The 26,041-nt window shown below is 43.1% G+C and overlaps 1 protein-coding gene across 1 annotated transcript in view; it reads right to left on the bottom strand.

Annotated features, from left to right (window-relative positions):
* Positions 1-26,041, bottom strand: part of Adamts16 (ADAM metallopeptidase with thrombospondin type 1 motif 16) — a 117,015-nt gene that overhangs the window by 75,940 nt on the left and 15,034 nt on the right. Inside the window, exon 4 of the mRNA XM_059276456.1 lies at positions 1,095-1,356. Within this exon, the coding sequence (XP_059132439.1) occupies positions 1,095-1,356 (262 nt within the window). The remainder of the gene's footprint in view (positions 1-1,094; positions 1,357-26,041) is intronic.

Genomic DNA, 26,041 nt, shown 5'->3' with positions numbered 1-26,041 from the left:
GCCCGCAGCTGAGATGACCAAGTTGCCTTCACCAACCATACCTCCAGCCTCAGCATCCACTTTAACTAATCATCTGCATTGGTCATCTGCTTCTAAAGAGAACACGCTCACATTTTTTGAAAGCAGGGGTTCTAATGGGAACAACCTTTCTATGAGTAACAGCCACTTAGAAGAACAGGACCCACCGAGAAGATCAGCGCCAACTCTGCAAGAAGCCAAGCAGGCAAAAGAGGAATCCCACTGAACTTGATTCACTCTGAGATTTCCAGGCCCATCTGAACACAGCCCTTGAATTTTGTTCATGGGACATCATGGGTTCAGACACTGCATGGGCTCTGATACCTCAGTGACACTTGTCCCTTCATTGAGCACCATTGGCTTCATCCAGCCTTCTTATTCACCAAGATCCGTAGAATACCTGCTAGGTTCTCTCTTTTGCTTCAGAGAGGTAGATCAAGCAACCATGAGAGCCAGAGTAGGTTTGGGCTGGAGGCCTAGGTTGCCTTTGTGTTCCCTGGCAAAGGCCAATCAGGCGATGCCTGAACGCTCAGGCCAAGAGAAGACTCTAGAGAACTGTGGGTTTCCTGGACCATGAGAACTGGATACATGCAAACAGGAGTTCTCACTAAGGGGTCAAAACAACACAATGCTCATAAAGGCTTGCTGACAAATTGCAGGTAAGTTCTGTGCTCCACTCACCTCTTTGATGTGGTAGTGTAAAGCTACAAATATGCATATAAATAAGTTATCTCAGCAGGAAAACTATGTGAGCTTTAATATGTCTAAACCTCAAGTATAGAGTTACTGAGGGCGATGCCAGGGCTCTCGGTTTTTTAAGATGTCTGGCAGGGTTTATACTTCTGAGATGTGTGTCATTGTAATCTGCTCCCTAGCTTTTTTTAAAAAAATCATCTGCCACATCCATCCACCACTCATGAGAGATATAATGCGATCACTAGAGTCACCCCTGATGACAGCAGTAACAGTTAGTACACTTCACCTTGTGTAGAACATGCCTTTAATCAATTAAAAGTATCCCATTATCTTACACAATCATCCAAATCATTAAATGCACAAAAATCACCCTTACATACATTTCTTGCGTCTACCACAGAAATGCTGCTTCCGTGGGAGGTCAAGATGGAAGTTGCCACGGTGAAGGTGAGGTCTTGACAGATCTCGCTTCCTGGTGACCATCAGGACTTCATTTTCTCTGAGAGCCTGAGGCTCTGTGGATCTTTTGTACAGTACGTGGGAGGGAGAGCCAGCCTGTGCGGACCTGCTAGCTTTGTCTGTTAGGTGTGGAGGAAGTGGCTTTAAAAAGTAATCAGCGTCCTTTGTTCTTATCATGCCTAACTGGAAAAAAGGAGGGGGAGAGAAAACACACCACAGTTAGAAGCCGCACTAGCTCTCCAGACAGATGGGATGTTCTCTCTTTCTTCCTCCAATATGGCTGCCCCAACAATGAAACCTTGTGCAAGAAGGGCTGATAAGGAAGGGTAGGAAAGTCCCTGCACACAACCTGAGTTTTCTTCATCTGCACCTTCCCAGAGAGCTTGGGGCACAGAATGGCTCTATAACCTGATTTATAGATGGCATGGGCTTGGGGTGGGGTGGCATGGGCGTGGGGTGGGGTGGGGTGGGATAGGGTGGCGTCGTAACACACCAAAGACAGTGGATTTCAGTCACAATTACTTGAGCTTTGAGAAAACCTGTGCACAGGGTTAGATATTGATATTGGCATGTAGTCTCAGAAGAGAGAGGAAATTAAAATCTTAATAATTTCCAAAGGTCTACTCAAATGAACTTTAAATTTTTAATAACATCATAAATTGCAGAAAATTTGTTAACAGAATCAATCCAGAACAAAACATGAAGATCTTAGCACACAAGAAGATCTTTCTAGACAAGATATTATAGGAAATGTGAGATCAATGATTTGAAGAAAACAATAAAATGCCTGTATAGTATAATTGAATACGACATTTAAAATATGTTGAGGAGACAAAACTGAGATTGTATTTTTAGACTTTTAGAATGGCAAACACTTTTAAAGATTGATAATACAGCTATTGATGAGAATGAGAACCAACAGTTGGAAGTAGGAACCTAGGCTACACTCAAGAGGCATGCTTCGTGGCTATCCAACATGTCAAGATTATAAACACACCACTCAAGTCTAGGACTTAAGCCTTAACAACCCCTGCCAAATATTTCTTGTAAGCGTGATTTTGTATTGGAAAACACAGCATGCTAGAAAGTTAATTCACCACAATCAAGTGAGGTACCCGGGCAAAGATGGTTCAATATACACCAGTTAATGACATCATATCAGGATAACAAAGGCCAAACCCATGTGATCATCACCACAGATGCGGGGAAGGCACTGGATAAGATTCAATTTCCTTTCAGGATAGAATCACTGAACAAGTTAGGCGTGAAAGGACTGAACCTTAGAATAATAAAGGCTGTACTCAAATACAGACCTAAGTATCAGTACTCTAACTGGAGAAATGATAAAAAAAAATATGTGTGCTATGACCTGGAGCAACATAGGGATGCTGTTTCATCGCTTTTATTCAATAAATGATTGGCAGTCTTAGCTGGAGCCATCAACCAAGAGAGAGAGAAATAAAGGACATTTAAATAGGAAGGGAGAAAGTCACCTAGCTACATGTATCGATGACAGTGGCCTCAGTTTCCCCATTTGCCTATGTATCCTCATGATCAAAAGCTATACACAGGAAATCCTGAGTCCATCAAAAATATTTGCAGGGCACAAAGTCAACCCAGAAAAAATCACCAGCAGTGGGGAGATGGTCTGAGACATCAGGAAAGCGATTGTACACAGTAGGCACAAAGAAGAAGCCCAAAGACTTCCCACAAAGAGGATGCCACAAGCTGACAGAGGACTGAAGAGGACACCAAGAAGAGCATCATTAAGGCTCATGATGGATGAAGAAGATTCAAAACTCTAACTTGCTCTTGTCTATGGGAACTTTTCATTGTTATTATGCTGTTGTTATTCGAGCCTATTTTGATGACTCAGTACATGCAGGATGAAGTGGACACATGGCTATGTTTGTGATTTCAGGAGCTGTGATCCATTCTCATGGGGAGGTTGGGGACAGGGAGTCTCTCTCTCTCACACTGATGCGCCAAAGGAAACCCTGTGCTTCCCAGGCTGTCCACATGAGTTTGCAGATTCACACAGGCTGAGTTGATAGGCATGGAGAAACATTTTCTAGATCTTGGGAAAAGGCCAATTTTCATTGTAGGGAACAGTGGTGGGGGGTCTAACAGAAAGCCCAGGCTTCTCACAGCAGGGAAGTTAAGCATTAGCCACATAGCTCCTGCCAGGGAAGCAGAAAGGACAAAGGAAAACTTGGTTAAGTTATCAGTGAAGCAATCAGGACCATGGAGGGTTGGCCCCCCAGGGGCCCAGAGTCCATCCAGGTCTGGGAAGTGGCAATGCTTAAAATGTCTGATCAGAACCAGGCAGAGCAAGAGCAGGCTGCCACCCAGGAGCAGCAACTTTGGCCTTCTGGAACTTTCAGCTGAAAGAGGACTCTGCTTTCTAGTTCTGCCTTTGTAGTAGTTCAGCTTCGTGTGCTACTCAGATTGGCTTTCCACACTCTTGAAGGCAACCAGTGTATGTATTAAATTTAAAGACAAATCATGACCTACTTTTATAAGATTTGTCATTTGTGGACAACCCCTTACTTTCCAAAACAACTCTTAGGAAAAAAACAGACACTCAAATCATTAAGGCCCAGCACAGATGATCCTCCCCCTCTCCAGAAAGCCTAGGGTGGATGTAAAGTAGACGCCTCGGTTTTCATCTTGTGGTTCTAACATATATTTACTATGTGACTTCAGATGATTTGTTAAGCCTCTTCATGGTATTTTGTCATCTAGTTAGTAGACAAAAAGATAGTAATCTATTCAAAACACATGTTCTAGTAAAGAGTCAGGGAAAGGTGGCTACAGGAAAGAACAAAACATGCCATTCTTCCCTTCTGATGATCTCAGATTCTCTTCTGGTGACTGCAGAGTCTCTAAAGGTTTTTCTAGTCCTTCCGAAGCCCCGTTCCTATAGCATGTAACCCCACAATCAAACTCCACCCATCTTTGTGTTGGACTTGTTGTAGGTTCCTTGTGGGATGTCATTGTGTTTTATGATGGCCGTCTAGATTAACATCATCTTTAGCTTCTCAGGTTCAAGCTGTTCTCTGGTGGTTGGGCAAATGGACTTCACATTCAGGCAATGGGGTCCTGAGACAGCAAGAGGAATTTGTGTGTGTGTGTGTGTGTGTGTGTGTGTGTGTGTGTGTGTGTGTGTTTTACTAACAAATTATTCAAGCATCACATTTGTTTAATTAATAACTTAATTGGTTATGATATGTTATATTTAAATAAGTTTCAATTTCACTAAACATCTAGAGCACAGTAACTGATAAAAATGATATTTTGGTAACTGCTGAAAAGCAATGGATGATGAAATATTTTAAAAGGTTACTCTATTGCCTTGTTTTTTGGCTAGCTTATTCAAGAGAATAAGTCATGGAAGATGAATTTTTTTTTCCTATCAGAGTGTTTCTTTACTGAACCAAGAGGATTAATTTAGAAACTAAATTAATCATAAGATATCTAGTGCATACCCTGCCTACACCTCCTCCTAGTGCTGTCAGAGAGTAGATTATTAACCAGGCTTCAGCAGAAGTTGGTACCTCCTAAGCTTGAACAGGAGCCCTCCCAGGGCCTGTGCCTCACAGCCACCTGGCCAGTCCTGTCTATCATTGTCACTGGAAATTTAGTAGTCTCCTGCTGTTTCCATAAGGCAGGGAAGGAACCAGGTATGTTAACCCCGAAACCTGCTGCTTCTCAGTAACATAAGCATATAACTGAAGTGTCAAAACAGAACATCTACTTTCTGGTATTTGCTATCCACAATTATAAATTGTTTGGTTTTTATGTCCTGTGCACTTGCAGACTACATGCATGGATATGGATACATAAGGTATCCAAGTTAAAGGGATCAAACACACATGGAAATGGTATAGAAATGGCTGTATGTCCCATCCATGAGCCATCTTTCCTGCAGTGTGATAGAGTCCACATGAAAGGCTCTTGGATGATACCATGTGCCCTTTCAAGAGAGCTGACTACGCCTAGGCACAGGGACAAAAGGATTGTGTCAGCATGAACACAGCCATTTAGCTCCTAAATGATATTACTTGAATTTGCCTCCTGTTCTCAAAAGCATGAATTGAGGTGCAACATTATACCCATGCCATTGGTCCTCAGTGATACTTCAGAGACACTACAACAGTCTCAGCATCCAAAAAGCATTTATCAAAACTCAATTGCTCTCTATTTCCTTATAACTTCAGGATCAAAATGAACCCAGCCCATCATTTGCCACATCTACTCCAAACCACAGTCAGTTTTGTTCCAAAATGACATATGATGGTTTGAAAATAGAAATTCAGCCAAGGTTATTGTAGAAGCCCAAGTGCTTGCCTTCTCTGAGCCTTCTCGGGTTGGGTTCTTTTTCTCTTACCATCACACCTGGCTAAGGCTCTGGACTTTCTCAGCGCTGCTTCCTCAGACAATGGGCCGATATGCTGCTCACAGAGACCACTGTCATCCTAAACCCAAACAAACCTGGGCTTCCGTGTTTTTGTGACTTACTCAGGTCTACCCTTGGTTCCTGGACCCTTTCCAACTGCTTGTCTGTCAACTTGAAACACTAATATTTTGACACTTGACACCTCAACAAGGTTTCTCGTTCAAGTTCATCTTGTTGGTTACGGCATTACTCATGTCACCAGAAGACACTAACGAGGACCTGAAAACCCGAGGTTTCTCACACGCTTGAGTCACTGCTGAAGTGACACCAGATCGCAGCCCAGCATGGGAGCCTTGACTGCTGGGACTTGGGAAGGAGAAAAGGAGAGAAAACCACAGGAGGAGGAGCCTGAGTGCTGGTGGCCATCTGCAGGCTGATTGGCCATACAGAGTATGGTCTTACTGTGAGTGGGCCATTGTCAGGGATGCCTGTGACTTCCGGCAGCATTCTGGCTAAAGAACGGGGCTCGAGGGACGTTCTAAGAGTGAAGGCTCCCCCTGTAGTACTTGTCCTCCATGGAGAGGCTGCCTGGCATGTGAGTTGGAGCTCAGACCAGAACATGCACAGCACAGCATTTTCCTCTCAGGAGAAGCATGCCCCAAGGAAGTGCGCATGAGGAGTGGGGCTTGGCCATGGGACAAGCTTATCGACCGTGTGCACGGTCCTGGGTGACAACCACGTGCAGTGAGTGACAACCAGAGACGCAGTGCCGTCTAAAACCAGAGCATGCTCTAAATTGGGAGCTCAGCTTTAGACATTTCATTTACTTGTACAAATATTTCACGTTCTCCAAAACTAGTTTTATCAGTGGTAGGATATGACTATCAGGTCTACTATTTGAGTTAATCTTTTAAGTTCATGCTTTTTATTTGATTCATAATACAGATCAGGGAAAATTTATTAGGCTAGTCCAAGTCACATCCTCTCTTATCTGCTTTTAGGTGGGTTACTGATTAGTAAAGCATTTATTTTTTAATACTTTTAACTAGATAAAAATAAATGAAAATAAACACGAATATAGAAGTGACTTTGTCTTTGACGTCCTCCACAGGACAGGAGTGTACTAAGTCTTATGAGGTATTTACTGGTTCTGTCCAAATAACAAATATATAAGGTGAGAAGTGTTGTTTCTATTTATTTATTTATTTATTTATTGCTTTTTTATTTTTATTTTTCTTTTATCAAGGGAGGGTTTTTCTGTGTAACCCTGGCTGCCCTGGGACTCATTGCCTCTGCTTCCTCAGTGCTGGGACCAAAGGCGTGCGCCACCACAGCCCTGCTCTTGTGTTTCTATATAAAGAAGTGAACGATAAATGAAGAAATGTTACAGCAGAGGAGCCAGTGCCGCAGCTGACGGAAGCTCGGGCCTGTGTGACTTCTGCTTCTTGTCCTTTCCGTGCCTGGCTCCCTCTTTGCCACCACCCTGGCCTCATTCTCCGTGAATAAGCAGCTAGGTACACACAGGATCTGGTGATGGCGGCTTAGAGGAAGGGACTGGCACAGACCAGGTGGACGGAGAAGCAGGAAGCATATCTGGTGAGAATGAGACAGAGAAAGACAGAAGGGCAAGGATGGGGCGGAGCTCTTCCTAGGTATAAAATATCAATCATCAATGCTCTTCCCAATGCAGTCTTCTAAACACAGACAGGCAGTGTCCTAGTTTGCTCCTCTTACAGCTGAAAACACCATAACCAAAGAGACTTAGGCAGGAAGAGGTTAACTTACCTCACAATTTGTAGACTATAATGCAGGAAAACCAGGGTAAGAACAGAAGGCAGGAACTTAGAGTCTGGATTTGAAGCAGAGACCATGGAAGAATGGTGCTTATTGCTTTGTTTCCTGTGGCCTGTTCAGCCATTTTCTCATACAAACAGTACCATCTGCCCAGGATGGCACTGCTCACAGTGGGCTGGGTCCTCCTACATCCATCATTAGGCAAGAAAATGGCCCCCAGCCTTGCCTACTAATGGGGGCGGCATCTCGATTGAGGTCCTCTCTTCCTAGGTGACTCCAGTTTGTGTCAAGTTGACAAAAACTACCCGGCACAGATGGAAAATGACTGGATCCAGGAGACTGAGCCATGTGGTGACATTCCATGGTTCCACTCAGGGTTGAAACATCATGACAAAGTCATGAACATTCCCACATCTATCACTTAGCTGCCTCATGTCCCATATCTCTAAGTTAGTTATGTGCCCTAACTTTTAGTTTACACACCAGGAAACCATAGCAGCTTGTTAAAAGCCTTATTAAATCATGAATTTCACAGTAAAAGTTTCAGATGGTAGTCATACTAACTGAATAAAAATGACACATGTTTAGGCATCCCGTTTGAGAAGGATTCTGCCCCGGGAAGGAGGCAGTTTCCCTGCTGAGAACCAAGCCACTGACTGTAAAGCACAGTCAGTTGGCCCCTCTGTCTTCAGAGAGAAGTAGCAAAGGATGCTGGAGACCAAGGCTGCACAATGCAACTCTTCTGCTCAGGGTTTAAGGCCCACCTGAACCAGAGTCAGTGTAGACCAAAGCTACACAACCTGACTTGCTACAACACAGGGGATTCTGTGAAAACATTCAATACCCTCCTTCCAAACTATTTTGGGTGATAAAATTAGCCAATGGAAGGGTGAGGGTCAATGTGACCCCCTGAAAATATAATTGTCTTAGAAGTAAAAGCAATGTGAGCATGGTTGTAGCTTTGGAGTGAGTAAACAGCAAGGAGAGTGAGACATTCAGACAGCTCCCCCATGCTGACACCAATCCCTTAACGTCAGAGACTTACACTCAGCGGATGTGGGGCAATATCTCAAAGCAGTTTAGCAGGAGCAAATGAGAATATGACTGTTCTCTGCAGAGCTGATGTGCCGTCATCCACTGTAGATTCCAAGCCAGGCCCTGATGGCACATAGCCAACATGGATAGAGGCTCAACAAGCAACATGGTGTTAGTTGCCAGTGCTAACCAGTGGATCAGAAAGCAAAACACAAAGAGAGGCTGAAGATGAATAGGACAGGAAGACTCTGCAATGGCTGAGGCTAAGCTGTACAGACTCTGCTGTAATAGATTCTTGGGTCCTGAATGTGCTTACTCATAAAACAAAGGATCATTTTTAAAATTTTTATTTTACTTTTGTGAGAAATTCACACATAAGCACTGCATCTACATCATGCCCATCTCCCTCCCGATCAATCCCTCCTTCCTGACTCTTCTCCTAAATTCATGGCATCTTCTTATACAATTATTATGGTTACATATATACATAAATAGACACACATTCATGAATGGATCCATTTAGCATTTCTCACATGTATATGTCCAGAAATGACCAGGTAGGGTTATAAACTCTTCAGCAACATAAAAGTTTTTAAAAACACAGTGAATGACCACCAAAACCCAGAAAGGGGTTGATGTAAAAGGAATTTAGAATAAATGAATCAGGAAATAATTAAAATTGATGCGATTAAGGAACAGACGATCTCCAACAACCCAAAATCTAGCTTTTATGCTGAAATAGGCATCCTTGTGGAAACATAGTGAGCAGAAACACAAAGAGAGCCAAGAGAACTGGCATTGTAATGAGATATGGCTGAGAATTTCAGTGGCGCGTCCCCTCTCTGAGAGATTAAATGCACCACTCCCTGCACTCTACATCAACCTGCTACACTTGTCAACCTCATGGTCTTCCTCTCTCTGATCAACCTGCTGCAAGCTTCTAGTCCATTACACAAAGCCTTCTATCTGCCCCGTCACCTGGATATGGCAATCTATCAATACATGTAGCTACGTAAACTTAAATTTAGTGGAAATTGAAAAAAAAATTCAGTTCTGGGCTTGCTCCATAGATCAATAGACCTTCAGGGTCAACTTTAACCACAGAGAAACTTTAGCTGTAGCCTGTCAGCCCTCATATGCAGCCACCATGTCGGACAGCATGCGGTCCCATCATGGTGTAACGCTCTGCTGGACCATCTCAGAGCACTGCTCTTGAACAACTAGTTATGGGCCGGTTTCAGAACACCGCCTGAGATTTTCCTGCAACATTTATCTGTGAAGGAGAGTATATGATGTACAGCAAGGAACAGTTTTGTTTCAGTTGAATTGAGGATTGACCTCAGGACCTTATTTTGCGTGGTAGGCAGGTGCTTTGCCACTGAGGTGTAGCCTCAGGCCGAGAAAAATCTTTACAACCGTGCAATGTAGCATTTCAACAATGTTGTCACAGTCGAAACATTTAGAGCATGCTATCCTAGGCTGATTCCTTAATAAGACTGCTCTGGGTTTGTGCAAAGCTACATGAACTAACAGCAACAGACAGAAATGTACAAGCAAGTGACCCTCTACTCAAGACACACTGGACATTATTGCTGCTACCAAACACAATCTATGAAATATGTCACTGATGGAACTGACCTTTCCAAAGTTTTCTGGCTCTTAGACATTGGTTGAAGTCCATCTAGTGGAAGAAACTCTGTCCTTTTAATCGAAGTTTGTGGGTATATCTGTTTACCACACTCTTCAGTGGGTCAGCTACCAGCACAGACCCAGGTGTATATCTGTACTGTAGCTCCTCAGCTGGCAGTGGTTACCACTGGACATGACGACTTCAGTACTTGGTGTGTTTTTTTCTAGGGATTGAGCTGTGCATGTGTGTGTCACCCGTGTGTATCAGAGCATATGCTTATGTTGACAGACTTGCTTCTTGTTTCAGGAAACAGGATAAATCTCACTGTTTTACTGTGTCACTGTGCACGGTCAATATGCCTACTTCACACAGGTGGAGGGAAACATTAGAGTTAGCCGTCGAGATCACAGGACAGCTTTTGAACAAGGAAGTGCTGTTTAGAACCAGCCAACGTGACAGGCATAGCTTGTGTGGGACTCAATGCCGGGAGGAAGTGACCAAAATTCCAAGGGCACTGTGGCAAGTCACAGAAGAGGACACTGATTGCTGGGACACCTATTGCCAGGTATGTTCTGGCAGGAGTTGGCCACAGCGGCCAGGCGAGTCTGGAAACAGCCAGCCAGCACCCATGTTTTCTAGTAGAAGCTGTGTGTCCTGAGGGTCTTGACACTTGGCCTTGTAGGATGGTTCTGAATACATGCACCTTTCCCCCATACCCTGCAACACCCCTGTGTGACTGCTGGGCTCCTGTCTCTCTACTTAAGGAGAGGCTGGGAAATCTGTGGTGGGGTCATGTAGCTGACACTTAGCTCACGAGTCAGCTGCTTTTCCCACTGTCAACACTATCCCTGAGACAGTGTTTCCTTTCTCCCAAGTCATGCAATATACATCATCTAAAGCAGAGTCCCTTAAGCTCCAGGCTCCCGGAATGGGTGTACTGTGTACCTATGCATGTTAGAGGACTGTGCTTTTTTGTTGATTACCTATAATGCAATTCCTTCTGTCCCATGTTATCACCCAGAGCGTATGGAACAGATGCACAGTGGTGCTTAGCAGCTATTGTTATAGAGAAATGGAAGCCAGAGGAATCTGAATGCCTATCCACCCATGAGTGAATAGACAACTCTCGAAACACACACAGTAGATGCCCTTTAGCAATAAAATGAATTGAAGAGCTGAGAAACACTGCCCTGTGGACGAGCCCAGATACACGATGCTGAGAGAGGGGAATCAGAGCAACACTCCCCAGCCGGTGGGATATCTAAAGCAGGCAGTGGAGGTGGGAAACAGGTTGCATGATTGCCATGCTTGAGTGGGAATCAGGAGTGAGTGCCAAAGGAATGGGCTTTTTCTGGGACAACAACCATGGCTAAAATCAGATTATGGGGACCAGAGAGATAAATCAGCAGTTCAAAGTACTTGCTGCTCTCGCAGGGAAACTGAGTTCAGATCCTAGCACTCATACCAGTTGCACAACCACCCATAACTCCAGCTCCAGGGGAGCTGCACTCTCTCCTGGCTTCTGTAGGTACCCACACGCATGTGATAGACAGTCGCACAGCAGATAGACATACATGCACACAGATATAAACCTTTAAAATCAGATTACAGAGAAGGTTTTGGGTGGCCATGTAAGCTACTCAAATGTTAGTGAGTTACACACTTGAAGTGGTAAGATTTTGTTACATCAACTATAACTCAAGAAAGCATTTAGAAAATAAAGAAACATGAGCCCCTGGGAGTGTGACTGAGAAACTAGAGATCCTGCACCTCTGGGATCCTAGGCTGACCACTTCCTCTATGTTTTTGCCTCTGGGGAGTTCAGCAGAGCTAAGATGAAGTCATTCTGAGAAACATCCTGGGGAGACACACAAGCTGGCCAGCAACATGCAGATATCTAAATGCTGACAGAGGTTCACACTGTCTACAGAAAGACAGTTGGAAAAACAAGGAGGGATAGGGACTCAGTCAGCTCCACGAGCAAGCAAGATGTGCACTCAAGTAGCTTCCCTGACTCTGGGCAGGGCAGAAGGATCTGTCTGTCATGCTTTTGAGCACCATCACTCTAGAGGGCAGCTGGGATCTGAAAGCATACGACCTTTCCCAGTGGAAGGTGGCGAGAAGGTCCCTGAGTTCCCTGCTGTAGAGACAGAGCAGAAACTGAGCATTACCGAAGGAAGAATGAGATGAAGAGTGTTACCTAGGCAACTGCCACCTCCTCCACATTCGCCCACAGCCCAAACCCTTTTATTGAAGGAATCCGAGACGCTTTCCCTTCTCTGGATGATCTGAATGAGCAGGTGTGGGCTGTGCTATGAGAACATGACTGCTCCATGAGAGTCGCAAGCCCTGACACCAAGACAAGCCATGTGCCTTGCCCATGTACGTGCCTGTGCTGTTGGTCATCTGTGTTTTCTGGCACCAAGGGCAGATGCTACTGCTGAAAAAAAAAGTGTGGTTTTCTAAGTTATCTACCAAACACAATCCAATTTCATATGGAGTTTAATGTAGTGGCCACTTCCTAATTTATTTTCAAACAAGTTAGCTTTAGACACCTGAGCTTCTTGATGCAAAAGTCACTGAGGAATTTCAAATGCAAGCTGAGCACTGTCTCCTACCTTCACTGTATGAACTGAGCAGACGGTCTTCAAAGGCCATTTGCTCATGGCCTGGAGATGGTCATCTGTACCAACACTGTGTTACCTTACTTTTGTTATACATGTAAAAATCTAGGCCGTTGCTTTAAACATCTGTTACTACGGAGACCAAACCGCACCATTCATAAATTCCAGACCCAGTTATGCATATGTCTACATATGTTCTTGGTCACGTCAGCATCCCAGGAGGATTATAAATGTTAGGACAGATGGTATTTTCAGACTTTTAAACTCAAATAGCAGGATCTTCACCCAAGTGGATGTGACCAATGATACTCAAGAAGATCTTTGTAGATGTGACAATACATACAAACATGGACTTTTAAAGAACACCTCCCTAACAAGCTATTGTCAAGAATTTATTATGCAAGCAGTATTTTGTTTTTCTCCTTAAAACACTGATGTCACAGTAGCCTAATTCGCTTACAAGAACCCGGGATATTCTTCATCTGCAGGAGGTTTATTTACTGCTAAAATGCTTGAACAGACCCATTGCTTCTAGAAGAACAAAAGTGAAAAACAAAACAAGCAAAGGAAAGGGTAAAAACCAAGGTTAGCAAACAAACACCCAGCAAACAACAAAAAAATCTGCCCAGCCTAGGTTTGCTGTAGCGGTCAGTCACCGCTGTCTCTCTAAGCCACTGTGGTACTGTCTTTGGGAGCCTTTGCTTCCAGGGAAGAAAGGATGTTTTGCCCCTGAAGATTCAAGGGAACCACAAAGACATGGCAATGTTTTCCTCTCGCCATCTCATGGCCAGAAAGCCAATCTTTTTGGAGATAATATAAGTAGGTTGCCCAGAATTTTAAAGACCCTTTTTGTATTAACTAGCACTATAACTGATTTATTATGTATTTATTTATTGTATAACTCCTTTATTAGCTGTAGTGATGGCAGTTGTCTCAACCACAGAAACCATAAATATAGCTGACCCTAAACACAGCATGGGTCATCTATGTCATCTCTCCCATAACCATCTCACACAGTGACTATCTGGTGGCTTTGCTACTCATCTTTTGAGAGTTAGGACTTGCAGAAAACTCAAAAGAGGATGACCATGGCTCCATCTAGCCCCCACAGACTCGCCAGCTCTTTATACATTTTTTGCTCAAAGAAAGAATTTCTTTGAATAGACACTTTTCAAGTTATTAGTTGGGACACAGATACAGAACCTTGGGGAAAGGTGAGTGGAATTTCAAAGGAGAGATCCACCTGCTCCAAAAGCTGCCCTCTCATCCACTCTCTGCAATCAACCACACTTCACACACATCAAGGTCTGCTGAAGGCTGAAGGCTGGCTCTGTGTATGCATTCTCTCCTATAGTCCAGGTCTACCATGCTGGAGCTCTGAGCCAGCCCTGACATGAATGCTTGAAATCTGTCATCATTCCTTCAGGAAAGCAAGCTCCTCTTAAATTTTATGACTAAATATTGTGATCAGAGTATATGTAAGACCTTAAAATAGTAAATGGTCTACAGAGAAGAGTCATGTTTCTTCCCAGATGTCAACCATGGCGTTCCCAGAACAGTTCTCAGCTAGCGAGGTCCTTCCTGCTCAGGTCACTCCAGAGTCATTCCCAGCACTTGGGAGGCAGAGCCAGGCAGATCTCTGTGAGTTCGAGGCCAGCCTGGTCTAAAGAGTGAGATCCAGGACAGGTACCAAAACTACACAGGGAAATCCTGTCTCAAAAAACAAAAACAAAAACAAACAAACAAAAAGAATGTGTATGTGAATGTGTGATGTGTATGGTGTGGATGTGTAGGTTAGAGTATATGGGTGTGCTGTTACCATGACACTTTTTTCATGTCTACTGTTGCCACAGTCACACTGGAAGAGTTACTGCCAGGGCCACAGCTGTGTACAGGTCAAACAAGACAGCTGTGAACAGGTCAAGACAGCTGTGAAGGCCCTGAAGTAAGGAAATAACTGTGGGTGGGATTCAAACTTCTGGACTTCTGCATTGCTTTTTGGTATAAGGCATTGCATTACTTTATCTGTGTTTCTCTCCTCCTCCTTCTCCTCTTTCTTCTCCTTCTCTTCCTCTTCTCTTCTTCCTTCTTCTCCCCCAGCTAAATAATGTTGTATCAGGAGTATGATTACTAGAACTGTGAATGTCACAGATGCCTTCCAAACTCTTTCAAGGAAATGATTTACTGAGCTAGGTTCTGTAGTATTTCCAAATTGTCCCCCACATACACACCACAACAATTAAGACATGGGTTATATATATTTAAATTATTTGGTTGATAAGATCCTTTGTTACCCAGCCAGTCATCAAGACTCCAAAGATATTGATGGGAAATGTCCTTGAGAGGAGGAATGTGTACTGGGTGGAAAATTCCTCACATTCCAGAGTCGATGGGCCATGGGGCTGGAATTTGGGCTCTTCCTGCTAGATGTCAGCTTTTGGCAGGTCACGTGCTTGATTCCCTTTGTGTAAGATGGTGTGGTTCTTAATATTCATTGTCAGCTTGACTCAAGTTCTAACCAACTACTAGACACACCACTGAGCATGTCTGTGAGATGCTTCCAAAGAGAATTACACATGAGGAGGGCGACCCATCCTGAGTGGGAGTGGCTCTCTATGGCCTGTAGTCCCATACTGAATAAAAAGGAGAAGGGGAAAAGCTGGCTGAAGAGCAGCTTCCTGACTGTGGCTGCAACATGGTCAGCTGAATCTTTAGTCCCATCTCCTAACCCGAGAACAAAGTACCAGTCACACCTACAACACCACAACCTCACCCATGTGTGCACTGTGTCTATCACAGATAAGTCACGGCCACTCAACCCCATGGCAGAGCCTGATGTGGTTCCACCTTCAATATGGTGGATAGAAGATGGAACCAGAGAAACCAAAAGTGGTTGGGGGTTGACACTGAAACAAAGATCAAACCGAAAAGACTTCTTAGTCTCCAGATCTAACCCACTTTGCAGTCGGCGGCCTGATCATGAAATGCTGTCTGTGAATAATTACCAAATAAGAGGATTAAATTGCAAACAATACAAACGAACGGAATATGTTGTTATAAATGAAGCTATCACACTTCCCTCACAGTTGGGTACAGATTTTGGATAGGATGCATGTTGTAGTGTTACTCTCATTTATAGTGATATCACATCGCACATAGTGTGAGATACATTTATGAGAGTGACACTGTAATTTTAATTGTCATATTGTAATTGTGCATGCTTTTAGGACCTTTTGACACTTATATTACAGTCTGGGAGATTAGTGACTTGCTCACACTAAAAAACAAAAGTGTTGAAGTTGTCTCAGACAACTATGGTTTCCAAGTGCATGTTGTAGCACAGGGCGCACAGGGCTCTTAGATTCCCTGCTGAGGTCTAAGCTGGATTCTCCTGTTCAGCCACTACTGATAGGACTCAGCCAGAGGCTTTGCTGGAGGCTTCTCAACTGTTTGCCTTTCATTTTTTAGTTTTTAGTCAATATTTGGAGTATTTCCTCTAATTTAAATAAATGCCAACTATTACATAATTCCAATCAGTATTTTAACTCAAATTCGTTGGACATCGTGGCCCTATTGACTCCTGTATCAATGTTCTGTTATTTCCAAACAGTAGAGTTGAGTGAGGTTGTTTAGAAAACAAATGCATTTGCAGTTCTAACACGTTCAAGACCCCAGAGGTGTTTGTGTTCTTTCCAGGAGGAAGAGACATGACCAGCACCCCACTGGCCATTCCTACTTATGGGGGAGGGCAGGAAACTTCAAAGTGCGGGAGATCTGGGTGCTTAACTTTACTAAAATGAGTAATGTTAGGAGCTCTTTCCTAATTAGCATATCAGACTGCTGGAGCAAGAGGTAGGAATCCCTTATTGACGTTAGATCCAAACCGCTTTTAGCTGGTAAACATACAGCCACGTTATGTATCCCAGCAACATTAGAGATGCTGACAGTGTGGTATACGGGCACAGAAAGTGTTAAACTGCAGTACTGGCCTTCAGAAACAGAATGTCTGCGAGCCTGTGCGTGGCATGGGCATTGCCCTTTATAGTTAAGCATTTACTCTTTATTTTCTCCAGTCTTTCTTCTACAAGTGTACATTTCAATGAGGAATAGAACTGGGCTGTAAAATATGCAAGCTTCTCTTTTGGCTTATTATTCCACAATCCATCACTCTTTATTTTATTGCTTAGTGATGACCTTCAGAGAGAATAGCCAAAACTCCCCAAGCTTCAGTTACATAATCTCTGCAAATAAAACCAGGGTTATAGCTCCTTTGGCTGCTGCACTGGGAATACAGAGTCAGATGTTAGCTGTTCTGGGCACTTTATTCATTTATGACTCCTTGTTATACACAAAGTGATCTCCCAGGTGTTGAGGATACACAATTGCTTTCAAAGCGAGGGCATAAATAGCTGTCCTAAAAGTGTGTAAACAATGGCTTACACTGGAGAAGACCTGACTAAAGGGTTGGTATTTATACTTCTAGTTGCTCACCATAATTCCAATAACGTTTCTGGAGAAAACAAAATATTTTCGAATTCGGTTTGCATTCCACCATGGGACTTCACTGATGGTTAGCATCAGCCATATTTGAATTGCAAAGAGGGATGATTTTCTTAGCCTTGTCTGTACCATATCCTTTACTAATGGGCAGGGAGGAGCTGAGGAGAGCAGGGTCACACTTTTCCTCTGCATGTCCTGCAGTAGGGACTTGGATGTAGCCTTACTCGACCCTCACACATCTACTTGAGATCCCTACAAACCATGATTAATGGAGACTGAAGCTCTGTGGACCGCAGCCGGGCTAGCGAGAGGCATCAGATTGGACGAAAGCATGTCAGTCCCACACAGGATGCTTTTTTTCCACTCTAATTTTGTTTCTCACTGTGCTTTCTTCCAGCTTCTTGGTTGAATTCGGTCTCCATCAATCTCTTCTCTGACTGCAGTGATGGATCAAGTTTCCCCGTTTATCTGTTTTCCAAGGCAAACTCTATGATTCTTGACTGTATGTGCTCTAAAAGGAATGTTCACACTTAGTCCTTGTGATGTTAACGTCTTCATAGTGTCACCTGGGGAATTTCAGTGAGGGGTTGTATGGATCAGGATGGTCCGTGGCCATGTCTTTTGGGTACCATCTGGATTATGTTAACTGATACGGGAAGGCGCAATCTAAAGTGGGCAGCACCATCCCCCATGCTTGGATCATGAACTGTAGCGAAGAGAAAGTGCGAGGTGAGCATAGGTATGTGTGTACTCGTGTCTCTCTGCCCGAGTGTGGGTGTGATGTGATCATCTGTTTTAGCTTCTTCATTTCACAGTCATGGGCTGTATCCTAGAATTGTGAGCTAAAACAAGCCTGTGATCTTCTACATTGCTTTTTGTCAGAGTATTTTGTCTTGGCAGCAGAAATAAAACTCAGATAGTTCTGCATGTTGGTCGGAGAACTGTTTATTATATGGCTCACTTCCCCAACAGAAGGAAATAAATCTTTAGTGTGTTTATTATCTTAAACCAAGTGGCCTCTCTCCATTCCTGAAAGGACAGAAGGTATGTCACCTGCCACTTTCACAGAGGACTCAGCATGGTAGGAAGGTCCATTCTTGGAATGCTGACACATGAGACTCACTCATTCTTGCCCCATGCCTGCTGATTACGGAAGACGAAAGTCTGAGAGGCTTTCACAGCCATTGTGGCCTCTCTGTATGCTCTGGAAGGCACAAAGACAGAACTGCACAGATACCTCATAGTTTCCTAAAGCATATTTAGTCAATGCCTTATGTCAGCCAAAGATCAATGCAAATTTGTAATTCAGAAATTATTAATGAAGTTTTCTGTCAATCATTTCATCATATACATAAAGCTAAAAACCAATCAGCTTATAGAATGATTAGCTTTGTGACAAGTTAGAATTTCTTTTTTCAAAATTGTTAAGACTTGATCTGACAGTCACTCTATTAGGTTTACTTAATGTTGATTGAGAAATAGAAATCCATTATTTTTTTTGGGGGGGGAGTAGGATTTCTCTGTGTAGCCCTGGCTGTCCTGGAACTTACATTATAGACCAGGCTGGCCTCGAACTCACAGAGATCTACCTTCCTCCACCACCTGAGCTGGAGAGATGGCTCAGCTTTTAAAGGCTAGGCTCACAATCAAAATCAGAGTGATTTTTTTTTAAACCAACTATCTTTTATTTAAATTCCTGTAATTAAATCAAAGTAAAAAAAAATTATGAAATTACCACCAATTTTGCTAATGACTTAAAGGCTTGGATTTATTTGATTTAGTGCCTTTTAAAACACTTGATGTTATTCCTTAAAAATTTTAAAGAAATGAATTTCCTAAAAATTAAAATAAAGCCAACCACCAACAAAACAAGATGGCAGGAAATGCCAAGTGATGACATTATTCTAGATTCCAACAAAGTTTGGTACACCAATGTAGATCTGAAAAAGCTGGGGAAGTAACATAAGCACAACAGTGGCTGCTAGTGTAGAGTTCACTCTTGAAATGTTGGTGCCTAAGAATCATCTGCAGCGAGGAAGGACAGGCCCCTGCGGATGTATAAACTCACTTTGATTCAGACTCTGGCCTCAGGTCATGGGTAATGATTCCCCAGTTGCTCCTTCTGGAATGATTTAGAGCTGCCAAACTCACAGATGGAAAACACACACATGCACTTGTACATACAAGTCCCCTGAGCGCCAGTTTATCCCTGTACATGTCATTAGATACAGCCTCAAAGCCTCCTGGGAAAAAAATCACACTGCTTTTCATTTCACACAAAGAGCACACTTTTTAACCAGTAAGACGGCAAGCAGAGCCTGCCTGGAGAGGAACACCTGTGCATTCCAGGTCTCCACAGCTCCATCCCACCTACAGAAAAGCTCACCCTGCCTCACCAGGCCTAGGCCTGAGACAGAATTACTCTCCCCCTGTGTTGAAGTAGGATGAGTAGCTTGTGGGGTCTTCTTTTTATTTATATTTTTTATTTAATAAAAAAATTTCTTTCCTTTTACATACCAACCCCTGTTCCCCCTCCCTCCTCTTCTCCTGCTCCACCTCCACCTAACCCCATCCTACCCCTATCCTCTCCTCACAGAGGGTGAGGCCTCCCTTGGGTAGTCAACACAGGCTGGCATACTAGGTTGGGGCCAGACCTAGCTCCTCCCCCTTGCATCAAGCCTGAGTAAGGCATCTCACCATAGGAATGGGCTCTAAAAAGCCAGTTTGTGTACCCGGGATAAGTCCTGGTCCCATTGCCAGGGGTCTTATGGGGTCTTCTTTAGTCCCGTAAAATTGTGGCTGTGTCTATTATTTTTGTTAAGCAACAGAATTCTTGATTCTGCATTAAGAACAATTCATTCGTTTGATGAACTTTCATGGAAGACTTTATTGCACACTTTGCAAAATTAAAATATAAGATAGGAAAGAAGAAAATGCAGACAGACATCCCTTTATGTCCTCACCATCATCACAGTGAAGAGCTTGTCCACAGTCTCTCCTCCACTTTTCGTTCTGGTGCTGATAGCTCACTCTTCACATCCCACAGTGCTTTGCGCCTGCTTCTTAACAACTTCTGCCGGGTCCACACAAGGAGACCAGGAAGGCAGAATTCTAGATTCTTCCTCTCTGACCCTGTGTATTTCCAGTCTTCCCTCTCACTTCCTGTCTGTCTCCTACAGACTTCCTGTTTGCTTCCTACTTCAATTAGACCCACCTCCACCTAACACACATGACTGTCTCATAATTCTAGTAACAGCTAGCTAGCTCTTTATAGTCAGAGGTTTGAGGCCAGTTTCTAAATTTTAATAACGCAAAACTCTCGCTTAGTTCCCTCGGCCTTCACTGCTCTTGTTGTTTAATGGAGACTTCAGAGTCTCTTAAAGTCTCAGTTCTCTCGTGGCTTCTTAGTGTTTTATATCAGTTTTTCCTAATATTTTATGTAGTTTCTGTCTCTTTAATGGAATGTCCTTAGTAAACTTAATGCATGTTGATAAATAGAAAACAAAGAGAGGGATATGAAGTGAGTGGAACTGCGGGTAGAGTAAAGGTTGTTGTGAGGATGCTTGCGTGTGTCACAGGCAATGTTAGGTAAGTAGGGGAGAGAATGCCAGTGATGTTTGAGAAAACAAGACTGGAGATCCACAGCCAAACACCAGGCAGAGCTCCAGGAGTCCAGTCAGGGAGAGAGAAGAGGGATTCTATGAGCAAGTGCATCAGGATCATGATGGGGAAACCTGCAGGGACAACCAAACTAAACTAGTGGGGACTCATGAAAGTTGGATCAATGGATGTGGAGCTTGCATGGGACTGGGCTGGACCCTCTGCATGTCCAGACAATTGTGTAGCTTGATCAGCTTGGGGGAGGGGTGGTGGTGGGATTAGAATCCATTCCTGGTGCATAAGGGGGCTTTTTGGAGCCCAATACCTATCTATGATGGGACACCTCTCGCAGCCTTGAGGAAGGGGGAGGGGCTTGGACTTGCCTCTACTGGATGTGCCTCCTCATGGGAGGCCTTGCCTGATTGTGGGAGGAGTGAAGAGGGGGATCTTTGATTGGTGTGTAAAATGAATGGAAAAATTTTCTTAATAAAAAAATAAAGAACAATTCATGGAAGTACACACACACACACACACACACACACACACACACACACAAAGAAAACAGGACTGTGTGAGCTAAGCAGGTACAATCAGCTCCTCTGCCAAGAGCCTACAGCTGGGACTCTAAAGTGCTCCTTTTCTTTTGACTCTGTTTTGGGCTGGGACTTGCTCACACATCTACTCCCTCACAGTTGTTTGTGCACCCTTATTGCTGAAACAGCCTCAGAAGACACCACCCCTCACAGTCAGCCTTCACAGTAGCATGCTCGTTCTATCTAAAGGGATCCTTTGGGCTGGTTTTAGAGAGATCTTGGTCATGAAGAATCTTCTGGCTACACTGGAACTCCACATGAGCACTGTGACCCCATGACCATAATAGAAATTATTCCTATGAGACTGACCACAGCAAGAAAGCATATGGTTGCTTCCCTGGGTGGTTTCAGAGGCAGCACGGTTTCATCACAAAAGGACATTAGAACCTCCACAGGGTAACCACGAGGGAGCCTGTCACTCCACCCTCCCAGCCTGCTGCTTGGTGCATGCTCCAGACAAAGGCTCCAGTTGCTTTACTGTCAAGGTCACTATACAATGTCTACCACTTAAGGTCTTTCAGTTGTTTGTGTTTTAACAAAAATACAACATCACACAGAGCATTTCAATGAACAAAACACTGTACACACACACACACACACACACACACACACACACACACACACACACACTGTTGGTAGCCTCATCCTAGACTGTCTAAACTCCCCATTGGCTTGGAGTGCTGGCCAAGCACACTACCACTTAAGATCTCAGTTTCATAACCTCAAAAACTGAGGTAAGAATAATAAAACATATATTTTGTAGTTAAATTTATTTGGCTACTTAATTCTTATTTGCATCTCACGTTAAACCCCTAGGAAAATCTATATTCTGTTCAAACAAAAAAGGTTATCTCATGAAACATGACTTTGATCTGCTTCTAATGAGGATACATTTATTCCAATTCAAAATTTAAGGGTGTGGTAGTGGCACATATATATATTGGTAGCAACCAACAGCTCTCTAATTGGACTTAGGATCCTCTCAACAAGAAGGAAACCATGCCTGGTACTGGAAACCATGCTAGCCACACCATGCTAGTGAAGTCCTGGTTAGTAGAGGATAATCTACAACCACTAAATTACCAAACCAGCGTAATTTTTAACCACAATCTATTAATATTTGTTTACATAATGACAGATAAGTGTAGTTTTCACCCATCATAAAGAAAACTTCTGTTTTCAACAGATGGATAACACTACAGAAAACCACAACCAACCAACATGCAGAGTGGTAGCACCCAGTCCAATGGCTACATCTACAAACAAGTCGTATCTAAGTCTCAGGGAACATTGCAGAAGAAGGAGCAGAAAGCTTATAAGAGCCAGAGGTTCAGGGAATTTCCTGTAAGATTATGTCTCCTGGGAACATCTGAGGCTACACCCACAAAGTCTCATTGCCATGACTGCCCAGATGTGAGCAGAACAAGGGCAACTCCAATGTACATGCCAAAGTGGACGAGAACAGCCCATGAGTCCCCAATTCTACACAAAGAACTATCAACAACTGAAGAAATCTGGGAGAGGGACAGGTGGTCTTTCCCAGGGAAGAGCACATCAATTGGTTGTCCAGTACAAAATGTTCAGTTCTGAAAACATAGAGATGAGTAGCATTACATGAACTGAACAGGTTATATTTTGGGTTACATATGTATACACATATACATAAATACATACAATAACAATTAATGAAAAAAGAGGCCATGAATATGAAGGAAAGCAATGAGGGTTATATGGGAGGGTTTGGAGGAAGGAAAAGGAAGGGAGAAATGTTGTAATTAAATTAAATGTTGTAATTATATCTGAAAAAAAATTAGACAAACTTCTTTTTTTAACCATTGTATCTATTCCTATGTAACCAATGTAACCAGTAGAGACTTCTGAAATCCCTTGGAATTTTCCCACAGCTATCAGACACAGGTCTTCATCATAACGTATTTTGAGTAAAGGCCCCACCTCCCAAGGTGGAGTCAGTACCTGCAGATGCCATTGCCAGGCAATGTTTCAAAGCTCGTATCATCTCTGTTCTCTGTCCTCAGTGCCGACTCCCTCCTTTCTACTCCCGCTTTCTCATTTTCCTGGCCCAAGAACGTTTTTCCATCGGTTGAAAGTTTGGCAGAACTTCAGCATTTTCTAGGATTTATTGGCTGCTTTAGAAAAATCTCTCAATGGCTGGAGTTTCCAGGGAATTCCTGGAGTTTGTGGCTGGAAGTACAACCTAGTACAATTCAAACCAGTTCCCCAAGCAACTCTCCAACCATGTGAAGGGACTCTTAAACACCAAGCATCATTATGACATGTATATGTTCTTATTTTTTAAAACAAGGGAATAATTTAATTGTAGGGGAAATGATACCTATTCTACATAGCAATACCAAAACAAAAATGATGCATATATCAGGGGAACTAAATTTCATGTAAATATTATGCCAAATATCATTAAGACATCATATTTACTTTTTAGACAAAAGGCAAATCCAAGTACAGAGCTAGCCTGAAATACTTTAAGAAAGTATGTTCTTGTCATAATCAACAAGATAGATTTCTAAACAAACGCATTTGGAAGTGTTGACTAATAGAGCATCTAAAATAGTTTTATCAAAACTCTGAGTAGCCAGTCAAACCTCGCTAACTACAGACTTCAAAGGAGAATTTAGAGGGTTAGCATTCATCATAGAAAGAAATCAGATGGAATGGATTATAAAACTAATTTTATCTTCATGTGTATCCCAAGATAAATGTAGGGAATTCCCTCTCTCTCTCTCTCTCTCTCTCTCTCTCTCTCTCTCTCTCTCTCTCAGTAGTGGTGATTCTCAGATATGGATTCAGGGCTTGTTAGTTGTTTGGTACATATTCAGGCACAGTACCACCTCTCGAACTTAATATTTCTGTTTATAAGTTTGAAAGGCAATAATTCATTATAAGAAAAATGATTTTAGTTAGTAAATAACAATTTGAGGCTACAAAGGCAAGAACATAATTACTCTTGAAGGATTTATAGGCTAGTCTAAAAAGCCTGGCATCTCTAACATGGTCAAGAACTTAACAGCTAGGAAGGTCACGGCCCTTAGAAGAGAACCTGTAGCATGAATCTTAAATGGTCTTATTAATAAAAACAAACTGGAGCTGGGTATTGGAGTGAATGCTGGAAGATCAGAGAGACAGAACAAGCCACAGCTACCTCACCTTGCCAATTCCTCAGCTGATTCTATTTCCTCAGACTGGAAGTCTCTGTGTCCTCATCCAAATGAGTCTCAGCTGAACTGCTGCTCAAAAGCCTAAAAGCTTAACCAGTCTCTAGTTTCTGTTCCTCACGCCTTATATACCTTTCTGCTTTCTGCCATTACTTCCTGGGATTAAAGGTGTGAGTCACCATGCCTGGCTGTTTCCAGTGTGGCCTTGAACTCACAGAGATCTGAACGGATCTCTGCCTCCCAAGTGAGAGGATTAAAGGTGTGTATGCCACCATTTTCTGGTCTCTGTGTCTGTCTAGTGGCTGTTCTGTTCTCTGACCCCAGATAAGTTTATTAGAGTGCACAATATTTCGGGGAACACAATACCACCACAAGAACCTGAAGTTTTTACTGTGCTAAAATTTACATAGTACCAAACCAACTCCTCCTGATGTCTTATTATGCCCATATATTAGTGCATTTCTCAGGCCTCACTAGAGAAAGGTGTTTTTACAGTATATGACAATCAGCACAGAGACTCACATCTGGTCACTGAGCGAGAACAAGGGACTGCATAGTGTTCATCCCTAAGGGGAATATCCATATCAGGTCCATTCTCAGTCCCAGAGATCATCACAGAAGAGAGGGGATGAAAAACTGTGGTACCCAGAGGCAGTGAATGATTATGATGAAGCAGTGCTTTCTAGACACAATGGGGATGTTGCACACATGCACTGACAGAAATCGGGGCCTCAGGACCAGAGAAAGGGTACAAACCATATAAAGGGACTTTGGGGGCTTGAAGTGTCTGTGTCAAAGTGGAGATGTGGTGTTAGCTGCAATATTCTGATTGCACTAAAGCACATTGCATTGCGCATTTTAAGGTGAGAAGACCGGGCTGCATACATTCCCAGTAAAGCTTTCTAATCAAGAAGGTAGTTATCTCTGAGTAGGTTTCATGGACACACACATTCTCTAAGTTAATATTACTCTTACTGCATTTCCATTATTACCTCTTGCCCAGGAAGTCTACTTACTAAACATTTCATTATCTGAGAAGAGATAAGAGGGCTCATGCCCTTCCTTTTACCCTTCAAAATGTTTCTTATGCTGTCAAATTATTAGAAGATACTCATGGAGTGCTGCACCTCTGTAGCTAGAGTTTTCCTGCCTGGCCCACAGTCAGGACAAATCTCTCTCACCTGCCAGTCCCACAGCAACTCAGACTCAACCAAGTAAACACAGAGACTTATATTGCTTACAAACTGTATGGCCGTGGTAGGCTTCTTGCTAACTGTTCTTACAGCTTAAATTAATCCATTTCTATAAATCTATACCTTGCCACGTAGCTCGTGGCTTACCGGCATCTTCACATGCTGTTTCTCATCGTGGCGGCTGGCAGTATCTCTCTTACTCAGCTTTCCACTTCCCAGCTTTATTCTCCTCCTTGTCCTGCCTATACTTCCTGCCTGGCCACTGGCCAATCAGTGATTTATTTATTGACCAATCAGCAACATACTTGA

The sequence above is a fragment of the Peromyscus eremicus genome, chromosome 11, assembly GCF_949786415.1.
Source record: "Peromyscus eremicus chromosome 11, PerEre_H2_v1, whole genome shotgun sequence".
NCBI lineage: Eukaryota > Metazoa > Chordata > Mammalia > Rodentia > Cricetidae > Peromyscus > Peromyscus eremicus.
This window is presented reverse-complemented; position numbering and strand designations above follow the sequence as displayed.